The following is a 17848-nucleotide window of genomic DNA, read 5'->3' as shown; positions in this document are numbered from 1 at the left end:
AGAATTTTTCTAAAATTATTGAAAATTTAGAAAAATTATTGTAAAATTGGCAAATTTAAGGAAAAAATATTTTACTCCACCAATAGGTACCGTTGGATGGGCTTTCACATAATATTTCTGGTAGTTTCAGAAATTGATCCATTTTGAAAGGCTACTTATTTATTTTTTTTTCTGTTATTATTCATATGTGCTTACAAGGCTTGGTTCATTTCTCCCCCCCGGCCCCCGCCCCCTCCCTTACCACCCACTCCGCCCCCTCCCGCTCCCCCACCCAAATACCCAGCAGAAACTATTTTGCCCTTATCTCTAATTTTGTTGTAGAGAGAGTATAAGCAATAATAGGAAGGAACAAGGGGTTTTGCTGGTTGAGATAAGGATAGCTATACAGGGCATTGACTCACATTGATTTCCTGTGCGTGGGTGTTACCTTCTAGGTTAATTCTTTTCGATCTAACCTTTTCTCTAGTACCTGTTCCCCTTTTCCTATTGGCCTCAGTTGCTTTAAGGTATCTGCTTTAGTTTCTCTGCGTTAAGGGCAACAAATGCTAGCTAGTTTTTTAGGTGTCTTACCTATCCTCACCCCCCCTTGTGTACTCTTGCTTTTATCATGTGCTCATAGTCCAATCCCCTTGTTGTGTTTGCCCTTGATCTAATGTCCACATATGAGGGAGAACATACGATTTTTGGTTTTTTGAGCCAGGCTAACCTCACTCAGAATGATGTTCTCCAATTCCATCCATTTACCAGCAGATGATAACAATTCTTTCTTCTTCATGGCTGCATAAAATTCCATTGTGTATAGATACCACATTTTCTTAATCCATTCATCAGTGGTGGGACATCTTGGCTGTTTCCATAACTTGGCTATTGTGAATAGTGCCGCAATAAACATGGATGTGCAGGTGCCTCTGGAGTAACAGTCTTTTGGGTATATCCCCAAGAGTGGTATTGCTGGATCAAATGGTAGATCGATGTCCAGCTTTTTAAGTAGCCTCCAAATTTTTTTCCAGAGTGGTTGTACTAGTCTACATTCCCACCAGCAGTGTAAGAGGGTTCCTTTTTCCCCACATCCTCGCCAACACCTGTTGGTGGTGGTGTTGCTAATGATGGCTATTCTAACAGGGGTGAGGTGGAATCTTAGTGTGGTTTTAATTTGCATTTCCTTTATTGCTAGAGATGGTGAGCATTTTTTCATGTGTTTTCTGGCCATTTGAATTTCTTCTTTTGAGAAAGTTCTGTTTAGTTCACATGCCCATTTCTTTATTGGTTCATTAGTTTTGGGAGAATTTAGTTTTTTAAGTTCCCTATATATTCTGGTTATCAGTCCTTTGTCTGATGTATAATTGGCAAATATTTTCTCCCACTCTGTGGGTGTTCTCTTCAGTTTAGAGACCATTTCTTTTGATGAACAGAAGCTTTTTAGTTTTATGAGGTCCCATTTATCTATGCTATCTCTTAGTTGCTGTGCTGCTGGGGTTTCATTGAGAAAGTTCTTACCTATACCTACTAACTCCAGAGTATTTCCTACTCTTTCTTGTATCAACTTAAGAGTTTGGGGTCTGATATTAAGATCCTTAATCCATTTTGAGTTAATCTTGGTATAGGGTGATATACATGGTTCTAGTTTCAGTTTTTTGCAGACTGCTAACCAGTTTTCCCAGCAGTTTTTGTTGAAGAGGCTGCTATTTCTCCATCGTATATTTTTAGTTCCTTTGTCAAAGATAAGTTGCTCATAGTTGTGTGGCTTCATATCTGGGTCCTCTATTCTGTTCCACTGGTCTTCATGTCTGTTTTTGTGCCAGTACCATGCTGTTTTTATTGTTATTGCTTTGTAATATAGTTTGAAGTCAGGTATTGTGATACCTCCTGCATTGTTCTTTTGACTGAGTATTGCCTTGGCTATTCGTGGCCTCTTGTGTTTCCATATAAATTTAACAGTAGATTTTTCAATCTCTTTAATGAATGTCATTGGAATTTCGATGGGAATTGCATTAAACATGTAGATTACTTTTGGGAGTATCGACATTTTTACTATGTTGATTCTACCAATCCATGAGCATGGGAGATCTCTCCACTTTCTATAGTCTTCCTCAATCTCTTTCTTCAGAAGTGTATAGTTTTCCTTGTAGAGGTCTTTCACATCTTTTGTTAGGTTTATACCTAGGTATTTGATTTTGTTTGAGGCTATTGTAAATGGAATTGTTTTCATACATTCTTTTTCAGTTTGCTCATTGTTAGTGTATAGAAATGCTAATGATTTTTTCCATGTTGATTTTATATCCTGCTACCTTGCTATAGCTGTTGATGTTGTCTAGGTGCTTTCAAGTAGAGTTTTTTGGGTCTTTAAGGTATAGGATCATGTCATCTGCAAATGGGGATATTTTGACAGTTTCTTTACCTATTTGTATTCCTTTTATTCCTTCTTCTTGCCTACTTGCTCTGGCTAGGAATTCCAGTACTATGTTGAATAGGAGTGGAGATAGTGGGCATCCTTGTCTGGTTCCTGATTTTAAAGGGAATGGTTTTAATTTTTCTCCGTTAAGTATAATGCTGGCTGTAGGTTTGTCATATATAGCTTTTATAATGTTGAGAAACTTTCCTTCTATTCCTAGTTTTCTTAGAGCTTTTATCATGAAATGGTGTTGGATCTTATCAAAGGCTTTTTCTGCATCTATTGAGATGATCAAGTGGTTTTTGTCTTTGCTTCTGTTAATGTGGTTTATTACGTTTATTGATTTTTGTATGTTGAACCACCCCTGCATCCCTGGGATGAAGCCTACCTGGTCGTGGTGAATAATCTTTTTGATGTGTTGCTGAATCCGGTTTGCCATTATTTTGTTGAGGATTTTTGCATCAATGTTCATTAAGGAGATTGGCCTATAGTTCTCCTTTTTGGAGGTGTCTTTGCCTGGTTTTGGGATAAGTGTAATACTGGCTTCATAAAATGTGTTTGGCAGTTTTCCTTCCTTTTCTATTTCGTGGAACAGTTTAAGGAGGGTTGGTATCAGTTCTTCTTTAAAGGTCTGATAGAATTCAGCAGAGAATCCATCTGGTCCTGGACTTTTCTTTTTGGGGAGACTCTTGATTGCTGCTTCAATTTCATTTTGTGTTATAGGTCTATTCAGGTGATTAATTTCCTCTTGGTTCAGTTTTGGATGATCATATATATCTAGAAATCTGTCCATTTCTTTAAGATTTTCAAATTTATTTGAATATAGGTTCTCAAAGTAGTCTCTGATGATTTCCTGGACTTCCATGGTGTTTGTTGTTATCTCCCCTTTTGCATTCCTAATTCTACTAATTTGGGTTTTTTCTCTCCTCATTTTAGTCAGGTTTGCCAGGGGTCTATCGATCTTGTTTATTTTTTCAAAGAACTAACTTTTTGTTTCATTAATTCTTTGTATGGTTTTTTTGGTTTCTATTTCATTGATTTCAGCTCTTATTTTTATTATTTCTCTCCTTCTATTTGTTTTGGGATTTGCTTGTTCTTGTTTTTCTAGTTGTTTGAGATGTATCATTAGGTCATTGATTTGGGATCTTTCAATCTTTTTAATATATGCACTCATGGCTATAAACTTTCCTCTCAAGACTGCCTTAGCTGTGTCCCATAGGTTCCAGTAGGTTGTGTTTTCATTTTCATTGACTTCTTGGAACTTTTTAATTTCCTCTTTTATTGCATCAATGATCCACTCTTCATTAAGTAATGAGTTATTTAGTTTCCAGCTGTTTGTATGTTTTTTGTCTTTACTTTTGTTGTTGAGTTCTACTTTTACTGCATTGTGGTCAGATAGTATGCATGGTATTATTTCTATTTTCTTATATTTGCTGAGGCTTGCTTTGTGCCCTAGGATATGATCTATTTTGGAGAAGGTTCCATGGGCTGCTGAGAAGAATGTATATTGTGTAGAGGTTGGATGAAATGTTCCGTAGACATCTACTAGGTCCATTTGATCTATTGCATATTTTAGATCTTGGATTTCTTTATTGAGTTTTTGTTTGGATGACCTATCTATTGATGATAATGGAGTGTTAAAGTCTCCCACAACCACTGTGTTGGCGTTTATATATGCTTTAAGTCTTTCAGGGTATGTTTGATGAAATTGGGTGCGTTGACATTGGTGCGTACAGATTGATGATTATTATTTCCTTTTGGTCTATTTCCCCTTTTATTAGTATGGAATGTCCTTCTTTATCTCGTTTGATCAATGTAGGTTTGAAGTCTACTTTGTCAGAGATAAGTATTGCTACTCCTGCTTGTTTTCGGGGGCCATTGGCTTGGTTGAAAGGCTATTTAATTTGGAGATACACAGCAACTGCCTTAAAATTCTTTAACACTTTGATCCAGGAATTTTACTTACAGAATTTCTCAAGGAACTATTCAATGGTATGGCCAAAGGTTTATTTTACAATAGAAAGTATTTGAAACAACTTACTAGAATATTACAAGTAATAAAAGATTATGTTCTGAACAAATATTTAAACACAGGGATATTCTTGTTAGGTGAACATGGATGTATATAAGTTGTATATTTAATATTTTAAAAAGAGTACTTTTAAAATTAAATGAAAGTCTAAAGACAAGCATTCAAAAATTATAATGGTGTCTAAATCCAAGGATAGGATATTGTTAAAGTATTTTATTTGTATATACTATTCTTTTTAATCTATCATTACTTAATTTATTTTTAGAAAGATAAGTTAATTAAAATTATGACTACATTCACTATGATGAAACTATAGCCAGCAGAATAACAGTTATTTCCCCAGTGATGGAAATTGAACTCAGAGACCCACACATGCTAAGCAAGTGCCATGCCACTGAATTATCCCCCAGTCTATGAAGCAATATTGTCTTTTTCAACATTAATTGATTATCTTATTTTTTGAGGCATCATTCAATAAACAATTCAATGATTGGATAGATATGGATGGGAACAGGAACTATCAAAGCAGCTTTAGGGAAAACACTTTTTTTGAGGGGGGGTGTTGATACTGGTTGTTGAACTCTGGGCCTTGTGCTTGCTAGGCAGGCACTCCACCACTTGAGCCACACACCCTACACCCTGGGAAAACACATTTGAAAAGCCAAAAAGATGCCCTGTTTATATTTGAGTAAATTTGACATATTTATCATTATAATAGATGACAACTAGTGAAGTTACAGACTTTGCCAGAGTTGCTTTACTAACTTTAGTTCTTATACATAAAAAAAAGAAAAAGTTAGATAGCTAGATTTATCCAAGGACATTAGTTTGTAAAATTGTACAATTATAGCTATTAAAATAAACTAGCAAAGCATATCATTGACATTCCAATAGGAAAAAACAATTTATTCAAGAAATTGTAACTCCAGTACTTAACGTCCCCAACATTTTAAAATTTTGATAACAATTGTACATATTAATAGGATATCACAGGATGTTTCAATGCATATGTACATTATATAATATTTTAATTAGATTAAACATACCTATCTCCTCAAAATTTTATCATTGTTTATGATTAAAAATATTCAAAATCCTTTCTCCTACCTTATTTTCATGTGTGGCAGTACTGGGATTTGAACTCAGGGATTCCTGCTTCTTAGGCAGGCAGGCACTCTACCGCTTTAGCCTTTCTTTCAGCCATTTTTGCTCTGGGATTTTTGTTTGTTTGTTTGTTTTTTGAGATAGGGTCTCAGTTTTTTTGTTCAGCCTATTTTAGGTTTACTACTGTCACTGGGATGGCAGGCATGATCCACCACATCCAGCTTTTTTCTGTTGAGATAGGGTCTCCCAAACAATTTTCATGACTAGTCTGGACCAGCAATCCTCCAGGTCTCAGTCTCTTGCATAGCTTGAGATGATAGGTATGCTCCACTACACTCAGCTATTGGTTAAGATGGGGTGTTATGAAATTTATGCTTGGACTGGCATTTTCTCTATGTGTTCTTCCAGTAGTTTGAACTATTTTCATAAAAATTAGGTTTGATAATGCAATTTTCTTCAGAAATGCAACTATTACATTGGAGAAGAACAGATTCTTGTACAGCTCTATTTCTATTGCTACGTAATTAATTTTAAAAATAATAACCTGCAACTCAGGTGTATATATGTAGTTTAAATTTACACAATCCTAGAAAGGCAGTTCAAGGGTCTTCCTTTACTGAATTGAATATTCAGCCATCAATTGGAGATGAGACTTTACAAATGAGATTTCTGATAGAGAAGTCTTCCAGGTGTCTTCTACTTAGTTTGAGTGTAGAACAATTTATATTTCCTGAACCAACAGCCAATATCTTAATGTAACAGAGGATACAAGAACAGGATTTAATGTCTTTCTCTGTGGTGTGGAGATGCTGTTTCCAGTAAGTAAATGAGGCCATGTTAAATGACAGGAAATATGTACTCTGCTGCTGGAATGCTGCAACAGTCTTCAAGGGGCAGATAAACACTCTGGCTTGGTGGAATTTGGCTAAGTACTCTTTAAGAAGTTCCAAAATATGCACTGCTTTAGAACTGGCCTTTGGGAGGTAACATTTGACTCCTCTCCCATCAAATATGTACTAGGTTTCCATGCTAGAAACTAGAGACTGACCTGAGGCATTTTCACATGATGGTGGTTCCCAACTTATTGTCTTTATTGTGTCTTTTGTCCACATCCATGCCTTTCTTAGTGAAATGGTATCTCCATTTCACTAAGCAGACAGCATGTAATAGGAGTTTGAATGTTTGATTCTGCCATAGAAGGTAAGAATACAGATGGGATAATGAAAATCATAAGAAATCTTGAGCATAAATAGTAGATAAACTAGTAGCTTATGAGATACAAATGAAACTTATAAGGTATGTTAAATATAGATCTAGAGTAAGCAAGTAGTTTAAAAAAAGAAAGGTAGAATTCAGGTTTATAAAGTTTCAGATTGACAGAATGAATAGGTTTTGAGATCTGTTGTATAGAAGTGATTATAGTCAATAATGCTTTATATTTCAAAGTAGGAGTAAATTTCAAATGTCTCACCATAAAAATGACAGATAAACAAGGTGATGACTATATTAATCAGCTTGATTTAGTTGTTCTACATTAAATGTAAATGTGTAAATGTATACCCCATAAATGTTCAATAAAAAATTAATTAAGGACTGGAGGTGTGGCTCAAGCAGTAGAGCACCTGGCTAGCAAGGCAAAACCTTGAGTTCAAACCCTGATATCACCAAAAAGAGAAGGTGCAAAAATAAATTAAAAATATGTACATATACTGATAACTTATAAGATATGCTAAGATAAAATAAATAGAATATAATGGAATGGACAGGGATTTACTCATTTGATGAAAAAGTAGAAGGAGCAAGTCATGATCTTGCCAGCTGTGTTATGACACCTAACACCATGTGATTACACATGGTCCCATTTTAGCTGACAGTACTATGCCCAAGAAATGTAAATAAAACCCATAGCTCTTCACCAAGTCAATTTGCACACTACATCTTTAGTCAGGTATACTTTGTCCCTTCCATTAGCATATGCCATTGACCACTGGCACCTTCTTTCTGGATCATATAACTCAAATCTCAACTGTAGTCCCCTTAAATACACCATAACAGGGAAGGTTGGTGTGGTTCAGAGAGAGCAGAGCATGCAAATTCACACAACCTGGGATACAGACAGTGTGGTCTTGTCACTTATACCCTATCTGTGTCAATCTGTTTTATTGCTTTCCTCTTGCTTATTGCAATGTAAGTTTATTGGGTAAGTTTTTGAATTGAGAACTTGAACTTGATCTGTGTGCCCCCTAGGTTAACTTGTCTGGTAGTATACTTAGTGACTACAATTACATCAAGGTAATTTTCCCCCTTAACAGTATTTGAATGACACTAACTCTTCCTGTACAATGGGGAGTTTTGAACTAATGCATCAATCATCACTATCTGGTTAAGGGACCAGCATAAGCTATGAAAGAAATGTTAAATTTTGGTGACTCTATGGCAATCTTAAGAATCTGGTTCACTGGGAAGGATTGGTAGAACCTGTCTCCCACCTCTGGAATGGGCCCTTCCTCCAGGGAAATTATAAGAGATATCAATTTACTTGGGGAAGAAGAAGATGAAGGTGTCTGGGTCAGCTCTGGAGCACTCGAATTCTGTCTTTAACAGCTGAGGCCAGATGTGCTTACTATCTAGGATACTGACATTAATTTTGCTTGTGTAATCTCTAATTGAATTTGAAATGCATATACTTTCTTGTACATTTTAACATGGCATTTTAAATTTCTCATTACATGTTTAATTGTTGAAAAATATATGATTTCTGTTATACTATGAATGTTAACATTTTAAAATACAACTGTTACACCAGCTTTTTGAATGTACTTCAATATAATTGCCATATTTTTACAAAAAACTTTTTGTTATCTACATTTTTAACATATACAGAAGGAAAAAATAGTAAAACAAACCCCCTATTTACTCTTTATCCAAGTTGAATAACCATCAACTATCTGCCATTCTTTTTTTTAAAACTAAAAATATTTTACTTGATTTTGTTTGTACAATTCTATTAGCACTTGGATGAAAATTTACTTTTTGTTTATTTTATTGTTCTGGGTGGGGGCATTTACAAAAGTTCTTACAGTATTCTGCCATTCTTAATCTATGTCCTCTTCCTTCTTTGTTCTGGACTATTTTTAAGCAAGTCCCAATCATATTTTACAAATATTTTGGTTTGAGTCTCTATGACATAGATTTTTTTATAACAATGCTATTTATCCATACTCAGTAAAATCACTTCCATAGTATAAAGTGACACATAATTCATGTCAAGTGTCATCAATTTTACTCAAAAATATGCTTATGGAAGTTGGTTTGTTCAAGTCAAGGTCTAAACAATTTTTATTCATTGCATTAATTGATATGATTAAGTATCTTTTTATTTGTAGTATTTCTTTCTTCTCTATTTTCCTGCCGGTCATTTATCGCATTTCTCTACCTTCCATACTTTTATAAACTGAAATTAGAATTAGAAACTTAAGTAGAGTCAGTATTTATGACAAGAATGCTTTCTAGATGGTCCTGTGTTTCTATTTCCTATGGAATTATATAATAAGAAATAATTTCTGGTTGTCTTATTTTGAGGACATTAATAGGGATATGGTGGAGGTGATATCAGTCAGATTCAATTGTTATAAATTTCCCATTGCCTTTTAATTTAGTGATGACCAACATTACCTGGGCAAACCTATCTGGACCTATTATTTCATTAGGGCTTGTGCAATGGAGATTTTGTAATTCTTTCACTTCATCCACAGGTATTAGTTGGAATTTTTCTAGGAAAAAAAACACTTTCGTCATCTGTTTGGTTATCCTGAATAATAGTTGATTCCAGAAAGCAAAAAAGAAGTATGAAACAGTAAGTTAGTACCTCAACAATCTCCAAGAGTCAATGATGAGATAATGAAGTTTTTTTAAATTTTAGTATTATTAGATACTCATGGAATTTCATATATTTAATGTTTCAGTTCCTCTCTCTCTCTCTCTCTCTCTCTCTCTCTCTCTATATATATATATATATATAATCCAAAGTATCTTATTGGCAGTGGAATTCACTTTAAGTTGAATTCTATGTACTTTTGACATGCCCACCTGTCTTTTTTTAGGCAGGACAAGATGTTACATATTAATTGGAACATTTACAGCCCCAGACCTGAGACTTTATAATGATTTAAAAATCTAAAAACATAAGTTTTTTTGTCAACAGTTGGAAATTTTGCAACCTTCTCTCCTTAAACTTTTATTTTGTTCCATTTCTTCTATAGAATTCTTTTATATGTGAGAGTTTTTTCTAGGTTATTCTATCATATTTCTCTGTAATTGTAGCAAACCAAGTTCAAAAGAATGATCTGTAAGTTTAAAATTGTTGAAAATTTTTCTCAGGATTGAGTTTTTGTTTTAACTATTCATAGTATATAATTATTAAAAGCAACATTAGCATAACCATTTTTGATACTTATTAAACATAAAAAAGGAAATTTAGGAGAAATTTATATATGATACGGATTGGTAAAGGGGCATTTAAAATTTCTTTTTTATTAGCACAAAATAAATTGCATAAGGTGAGGGTGTTTCATCCTGACATTTCCATGCATACATATGGCATGGTTAGATCATATTCCCCCCTCACCTCTCTAGTAGTTCCCCTTTTATTGTCATGACCTTGAATTTTTTGTTTTTCCCAGCTTCCACAAATAAAAGAAGACATGTGATACTTGTCTTTGTGGAACTGGCTTATTTTGCCTAACATGATGATCTCCATTTCCATCCATTTTTCAGGAAACAACATAATTTTCTTCTTCTTAATGGCTGAATAAAACTTCATTGTATGGATATATCACATTCTGAAATTTCAGGATTAAAGGAATTATGGACTTGCCCTTTGGTTTGAGGCCTTGAAATGGGCATAAGTGCTAGAAGTGGAGACTGTCTAAGGATTGACTGTAGTTGGGACAGGCAGCTCCTTGGGAAGATGCACTTTAGAAAAGCATATACATGGAGGCAAGGACCTGAAAATTGATTTCCTTAAAACTATCCACACTTGCATGCCCCCTGGAAACTCTCCATGGACTGTTAATGGCAGTTAGTGCTCCAACTTGAAGATCACTGAAAAACTGGTTTTTTTAGTAGCTGATACATGGTACTACTATATGCTAAAGTACATCAGTTTTATGAACTGGGAACTCTTTTATCCTTATTTTACAGATGAAGAAACTCAAACACAAAGAGCTTACCTGAGTTGTCCAAAGTGACACAGCTGGAAGCTGGGCAACAGGGATGCAAACTCAGATACTCTGGCTTCAGTCTAGGCTCAGAACCTAGACTCACATGCCATTTGTAAAAAGAAGAAAAAAAAAGGTGGATCAGATCTTGGGGTGAGCATGAGAAGGGAGTGAATATTCATGTAAAATTCTTAAGAAATGGGAAGTAAAACTATGTGCTAGTAAATAAACTATGTATGTATTAATAAAACGTAAGGCAATGCCTTTATCCATACTCTGTTAAAGTCACATGGTATTTAGTGTCAGTCAAATTAAAATTAACACATTTTTAATTTTTTATTTTCTAATTAACAATCATTTAATTAGTAATGTACAGGACTCTTAACTGAAACCCTATTATTCTGCATAGTCTACTTAACCTGTGAATATGTTCTACTTTTAGTGAGGATGACATTGTTTTTATAGTTACAGAACAAATACTGCATTTAATATTGGTAATGATTTCACGTTTATATAATTCAATCCACTAAAGGCATTCTGAAACTATTTAACAGAAAAAACTACACCCATCACTAACATTATTACCTCTTTCACTGAAATTAGGATTGTAATTAGGCAAAAATAAAAAGTAAAGCTATTGCCATATTTCAAGAGATATTTTTGAGTAGTTAGGTGCAGTTTTATTTTTAAATAATTGGATCATATAATAAACACACCGGAACAGTCAAGAGATTTCATTTGGTGAGATAATTTACTTTCTAATATAATTTTGCCTAGCTATATACTGTTGGATTTTCACTTAACACACACATTCTCCAATTAAAAAGGACTCACCTATAAAATAATTCAAGGAGACAATTGTTGTTAGGGGATGAACTTCAGCCCTCCCATTGTGAGAAATTTTAAAAGGGGGAGAAAGAGTAGGAAAGCCAACAGCCCTTTGTCTCCAAATTACTAAAGAAGTGCTAGGCAGAGGAAAGCACCTTCTCTTTTTAAACTATGCAGAGAGATACACGTTCTCTTATTTGATTTAGATTCAGACTCATATAATGATTATTGAATGTCTACCATGTACCAAGCACTGCCAACTGCTTTCACCTACACCATTTTATTTATAGTTTTAACAATGTGGCTACCTTTATGCTGACAAGAAAACTGAGGCTTAGAAAGGTTACCATGCTCAAGGTCACATAGCTAGAAAGTGGCAGAGAAAGATATGATCTTTCTTTTATTTACAGGCGATATGTATTCTTCTATAATACTTGTGGGTATAAATTATGTTTGTTTCTTTTATTCTTCCATATGTTTAATTAGCAGCAGGTCTAAAGTTATATTCTTTGAAATTCCCATCTCCTGTGAATTATCTACTAATCTTAGGAGCTAATTGTGGCTCAGAAGGGAAATCTCCAGCTGCCATCTCTCAAACAACAAGAGTCCTGGCATCAGTCACTTTGTCTGTTGATGCTGCTGCTGTTGCAAAAAATATCACAGACTGGGTAGTTTATAAAGAACAGAAATTTATTTCATCACAGTTTTAGATTCTAAGAGGTAAAAGTTTGAGCAGCTGGCATCTGGTGAAGACCTTCTTGTGCATCATCCCATGACAGAAAGTAGAAGGACAAGGAGATGGCATGAGAGAAAGAACTCATTCTTTTATAAGGACCCCACTTCTGTGCTTATGCATTAATCTATTTATTATGGCAGAGCCCTCATGATCTAATCACTTCTTAAAGATGTTACCTGGTAATACTGTTACCATGGCAACAAAATTTCAACATGAGTCTGGGAAGGGACAAACATCTAAACCAGAGTATGATTTATGATCCTTTGCATCCATTATCCGACTGGCTGTATTGGTCAGTGCTTCCACAAAGACTTTATGGCTCCAATTCCAGTACATAACACCTTCACAGAAAACACTCAAAACAACGTTTGATCAAATATCTGGCAACCATAGCCCAGCCATGTTGTCAAATCACAAACATCTCAAAGGATAACTCAGTTCCTTCAGAGCTGTGCTTAACTGGTATGTCATTCGCTGGCACCCTAGGTCACAGCTCATGTTGCCTAGTTTTAAGAATCTCAATCTCTCTCTCTCTCTCTCTCTTTCTCTGTCTCTCTCACACTCACTCATTCACTAACTCACTCCACAGCCATTTTCCTTCAAGGTCTCACTGCCCCAGAGTGGTTATACTAGTTTGTTAATCTTTTCTTACATTCTAAAATATTCAACAACTAATTTGGAAACCTATTTTAGTCTACATTTTGATAATTAAAAAATGCCCATGTATCATCCCTGGTTAAAGGAAAACCAGATCTCTGAAATAAGTAGGACTACTTAACCTTGTGAGTGGAGCTAGTGAGGAAGAAATGCCTTTCATTTTTCCTAGAAGAGGAGAGAAAATCTTCCCATAATGACAAAAACAGAGACTTTTTGATACCTTCTTTGAAAAACAGTAGATAAATATAAGATAGTTAAGCTAAATCTTTTTTAAGTTTCATGGATCCATATGCAATTACAGACATATAGAGTGATAACGTCTCTTGTGAAAAGGAGGCTAGTTATATGTAGGTAGGTGAGTATACATCTTATACATCTTGATTTGCCTGGTTTGGACCCAGTTTGGAGAATAAATTATTTGGCCAGCTTAGATATAAAGAGTTAATATTGAAGATTTGCCTAAAGGTATCTACTTTAGTCCTATAAAGAAACCATCTCCTCTGATTCCAATGTTGCTGTGATGGGTACATGTGTTCTTAGCATATGAAGTATAATTTTCCATATTTCTTTATTTAACAAATATTTATTGCAAGCCAACTATGTGCCAAATAAAGTGCTGTGAATGCAAAGTGAATAGAGCAGACAGGTTTCAGCTCTCATAAAATAAATTAAGTTTTACTATATTGCTATTGGATAGATACACCTCATATATTATCATGATTTAATCATCTCCCAAAAGGCCCTACTTAATCCTATTACGTTGGGGATTGGTTTCAACACATGAATTTCAAGGGACCCAAACATTCTGACCATAGCACATAGAAAACTTTTGGGAAATGAAACCAAAAATATCTATTTCATTAGATCGGGTTACTTCCTAGTCTTTTAAGTCTTTTATGTGTAAGAATAGCATAAGTAAAAGTGTGGTGACTAGGAATAAGTAGAGTATACAGGATGCTAAAAGTTCATAATGAATGGTAAGGGAAAAAAGCTGTTTCTGTTCACATAAAGTCTGAAGGACTGATAGAGAGTTCTAAGGTCCTTCCATCAGGTTGCTGTGCTACGAATGATTTCCATTCTTAAATTCACCAATGGTCCATTCCTGATCATACATGGCTGTTCCAGCTTTTGGTCACGATCACATCCTGGACATCAGGAAGGAATAAAAGAAGGCTCAAATCATGCCCCATGCCCCTTTTCTTTAGTGACAATTCTTAGAATATACCACTTCTGCTTGCATTCTCCTGACCAGAACTTAGTTATATGGTCATGATGCTATACCTAAAAGTAAACAGGGCTTTAGCAAGACACTCTAAGTCTACAAAAGATGAAACCAGAATTTAGAGGACATATAACAGTTTTATCTATAATCCAACCTTTTGACCATCAAAATGTCTTTGTTTCTAGTCATGTATGTGAAACCTCCAAATACAATCCATTTGAATATGACTGAAAATCTAGTCCAGTGGGTATGGTAACCTCAAAGGTAGAAATCAGTACATCCACCACGTCATATACAACATACAGTGGATATGTATTTGGAAAGGGGGGAGCAGGACTAACACAGCAGTCACTGGTCCATAGTGGCTATCAATGCTGCTGTGCTTCATGGGAAGGTAAAAGCTCCCATCTTTGGGTCTTTGGTGGTGGAGCAATTTGCTTTATCAGTCCATTTGAATATGCTAATTATGTCCCCTGCGAGGGGTCTTCCTAATACACTTCATTCCATTACCACATCTGAGATGGTTAGTAGAGAATTTGATATTGTAGAGTGCTGCAGTTTTTATAGCCTATTTCCTGCTTACACAAATGTAGGCTTGATTTGATTTAGAGGTCAATTACATAGTTTTAGAACAGCATTGTGGTTTCTTTAGCAAGCCAACACTCTCCCCTCTGCATTAGTTAGTAAGCTTCTAGACTATAGTTGAGCCCATGTTATAGCCAAAGCTGGTATCTAGACACTATATTTAAGCCTGAGCACTGTTTTTCCTTCATTGACTCCATGCCTGACTCTCTTAACATAGAGGTAACTACCTTGAGGTATTCTAATAAGCTTGGGTGGGAAAGCAGTAACCTTAATATGATCTCTGAGAATTGGTTTTTTTATTGAGTGATAAAGAATTCTTAGAGAAAAGAGCTTTAGAAAGCCTGGGGCCACAGCCTTATCTCCAAAGATACCACTTTACAGTGCTACTTTCAGTAATTTCCATTTCAGACATAGAACTATCCTTCAACCCTGCAAAGCCCAATTCCCCTAAATTACTGGAATCTACATTAAATATTCCAAGCCATTCTAGTAGTCTCACAGTATTTTAGGTTCTTTAAAGCAACTTAGTCCACTAGAATATCAGGAATTTCAAGAGTAAGCTCAACAGCAAGTAACAAAGCCCCAAATTAGCACTGTTTTGAACAGATAGAAGTCATGTGAAAGTCTGGAGGTAGATTGTTCAGTGTTGGCATGGTATTCATTGTTGTCAAAGATTTAAACTCTTTATATCCTCCCTGTGCCATATTAATGTTAAAAATAGCCACTCTAGGGCTAGCTATCATTTCTTCAATCTAGCAGGCAGAAAAAAGGTAAAACAATAAACTCAATTGCATAGATCATTTTCACTATTATACTGTTGGCCAGAATGTGTTCATATTGTTCTATTCAACCACAAGAAAGGCTAGAAAATGTAGCCTTTACTTTGGGCAACTGTATGCCTCAGTTAAAAATCAAGGAGTATTTAGAAAGAAGAAGTGAATATTGACAGACAATTGACAGTCTCTGCCAGAAAGAGTTTATAAAAGAATTAGAAAATATAAATATAGAGACAAATCAGGAAATTGCAATGCAATTATTTTGATATATTTGATATATTTAACAAAGCAGCCAAATTATCTTTTTAATAAAATCATATCACTCCCCTACTCTGAATATTCCATCAGCTTTCAGTTTCTCTAAAAGTCCTGATGATGTCCTAATGTTTTATGTTATCTCCTTGTTCTCCATTGCCTTTTCTAACTTATTACAGTTACATTCACTCTTAATCATCTATCAATCTACTTTAGCTACCCTTCTCACCTTCCAGTTGTATCCCAGCTTAGAACTTTCTTACTCTTTCATATCTGTTGGTTAACTCTTTTGCCTCTTTGAAGTCTTCACCCAGATGCTACCACCTCAATGAGGCCTTTGTGGGCAACCTTATTTAAAATTGCAATTCCGTCTACCATCACCCCTACACTCTTAATTTACCTTTCCTCATCAATTTTTTTCAAAGGTATTTTCACCTTCTAATAGCAAATAATTTACTTATTATGTTTATCATTCATTATTTGCTTCCACTAGAATGTAAGCTATCAGGGGTACTTTTTTTCCTTTTTTGTTTATTAAAGAATTCTAAGTGATTAGACAGTGTCAGGTTCTTAACAAAAAATCTGTGAGGGAATAAATAAATGCTTTTATTTCAGACCAGCAGTAAAAAAGGTAAAAGAAATGTTAGGTGCTGGTTGGTTTACGCCTATAATCCTAGCTACTCAGGAGCAAGAGATCAGGAGGATCACAGTTCAAAGCCAGACCTAGGCAAATGCTTCACAAGACCCTATCTTGAAAAAAACTCTTCACAAAAAAGGGCTGGTGGACTGGCTCAAGGTGTAGGCCCTGAGTTCACACCCCAGTACTGCAAAAAAAAAACCAAATAAAACCCAACACTTTTATTACCTTAAAGTAATCTTTCTTTCAGTCTTAATCTGTCATCTTACCTTCAGACTCATCCTAGATGCTTTAATGACGTATATCAGAGATGAGATTGTAAGCCATTTTAATCAGTATTGTGAGTGCATTACTACACCTGGAAAGGTCTGGTAAATAACATTCTTTGACGTTATTTCTTAGGAGCATATTGTTTTGGTCTTAAGAAATTTTAGGATGTGCATATTATGAACGATTTCTAGGTTGCAAATAAGAAAATCTCAATTCAAATTACTCAAGCAGAGAAAGAAACTTGGCTCATCTACCTAGGAAACTGAAAAGACATGGTTGCTTGTAATAAATGGTTTCAAGGATTCAAATATTACCATGAATCTCTGTCACTTTCTGTATCTCAAGTGTGCTTTCATCTATTTTGGCCTCCATTCCTGTGATGGAGTCTTACATTGTTTTTAAAACTAGAAATCCCAGAGAATAGAGCTGCTTTCTCTTCATAAGGACTTTGTTTTGCCCTTCTCTATGTCTGAGGAGGTGGCACTTTGTATGGGCAGCCTTGGAGACACTTCTTCCCTGGCATGAAAGACAAGGACACATAATTGAACGTCCCATCAGAATCAAGAGGAAGGTAAGTTCCAAAAAGGAAAAGGGCAGACAAAAATAGAAAGTAAATTACATCAGTAACATTCCTTATGTAAGTTTGCTTATATGAGCAGTTTTCTAGCAAACAGCAAAAAGTTAAAATAGTTTGTAATAATTAAGCATTTTTCCTTTCTTGAAACAGAATTATACAAATTATAGATTTAGATTCATTTTTTTCTTCCTTTAGGTTCTCATCACTGTAAATTTCTATTGGAATTTCACATTTAATAGCTGCTGTGTAGTCTAGAACACGATGACAAGTTAATTGTGATTAATGTTCACCCTCAATTTGAAATCCAGGAGGATTTTATGTCTTAAATGAAATAATATTCTCCCCCATTCTTAGCAGAAAATGCCAAAAATAGAAGCTAAAGATCACAGAGAAGCATTGTCTCAAAATTCTTTATTCCTATTGACTAAAGCAATGGAGGAATCACAACCAACCAACCCTGAGGTTACCTTGGATGAGAATACTGCAGACCCAAATTGCAAATATATTTCAGATGATTTACCAAGGTAAGAATATTATTTAGGTGGCTTGAACTGAATT

General features: G+C 35.0%; 1 protein-coding gene and 1 long non-coding RNA gene across 2 annotated transcripts in view; both read left to right on the top strand.

Moving 5' to 3' along the window:
• Nucleotides 1-9747, top strand: part of LOC141411462 (uncharacterized) — a 29579-nt gene extending 19832 nt beyond the window's left edge. Inside the window, exon 4 of the long non-coding RNA XR_012436229.1 lies at nt 9284-9747. This is a non-coding gene — a long non-coding RNA (uncharacterized lncRNA). The remainder of the gene's footprint in view (nt 1-9283) is intronic.
• A 151-nt stretch (nt 9748-9898) lies between these two features.
• The window catches only part of LOC109674440 (doublecortin domain-containing protein 1), a 248901-nt gene continuing 240951 nt past the window's right edge, over nt 9899-17848 (top strand). Inside the window, 3 exon segments of the mRNA XM_074043394.1 lie at nt 9899-10900; nt 17188-17284; nt 17645-17814. Coding sequence (XP_073899495.1) covers nt 10854-10900; nt 17188-17284; nt 17645-17814 — 314 coding nt within the window. The 5' untranslated portion in view covers nt 9899-10853.

The sequence above is a fragment of the Castor canadensis genome, chromosome 1 (genome assembly GCF_047511655.1).
Source record: "Castor canadensis chromosome 1, mCasCan1.hap1v2, whole genome shotgun sequence".
NCBI classification, from domain to species: Eukaryota; Metazoa; Chordata; class Mammalia; order Rodentia; family Castoridae; genus Castor; species Castor canadensis.
This window is presented reverse-complemented; position numbering and strand designations above follow the sequence as displayed.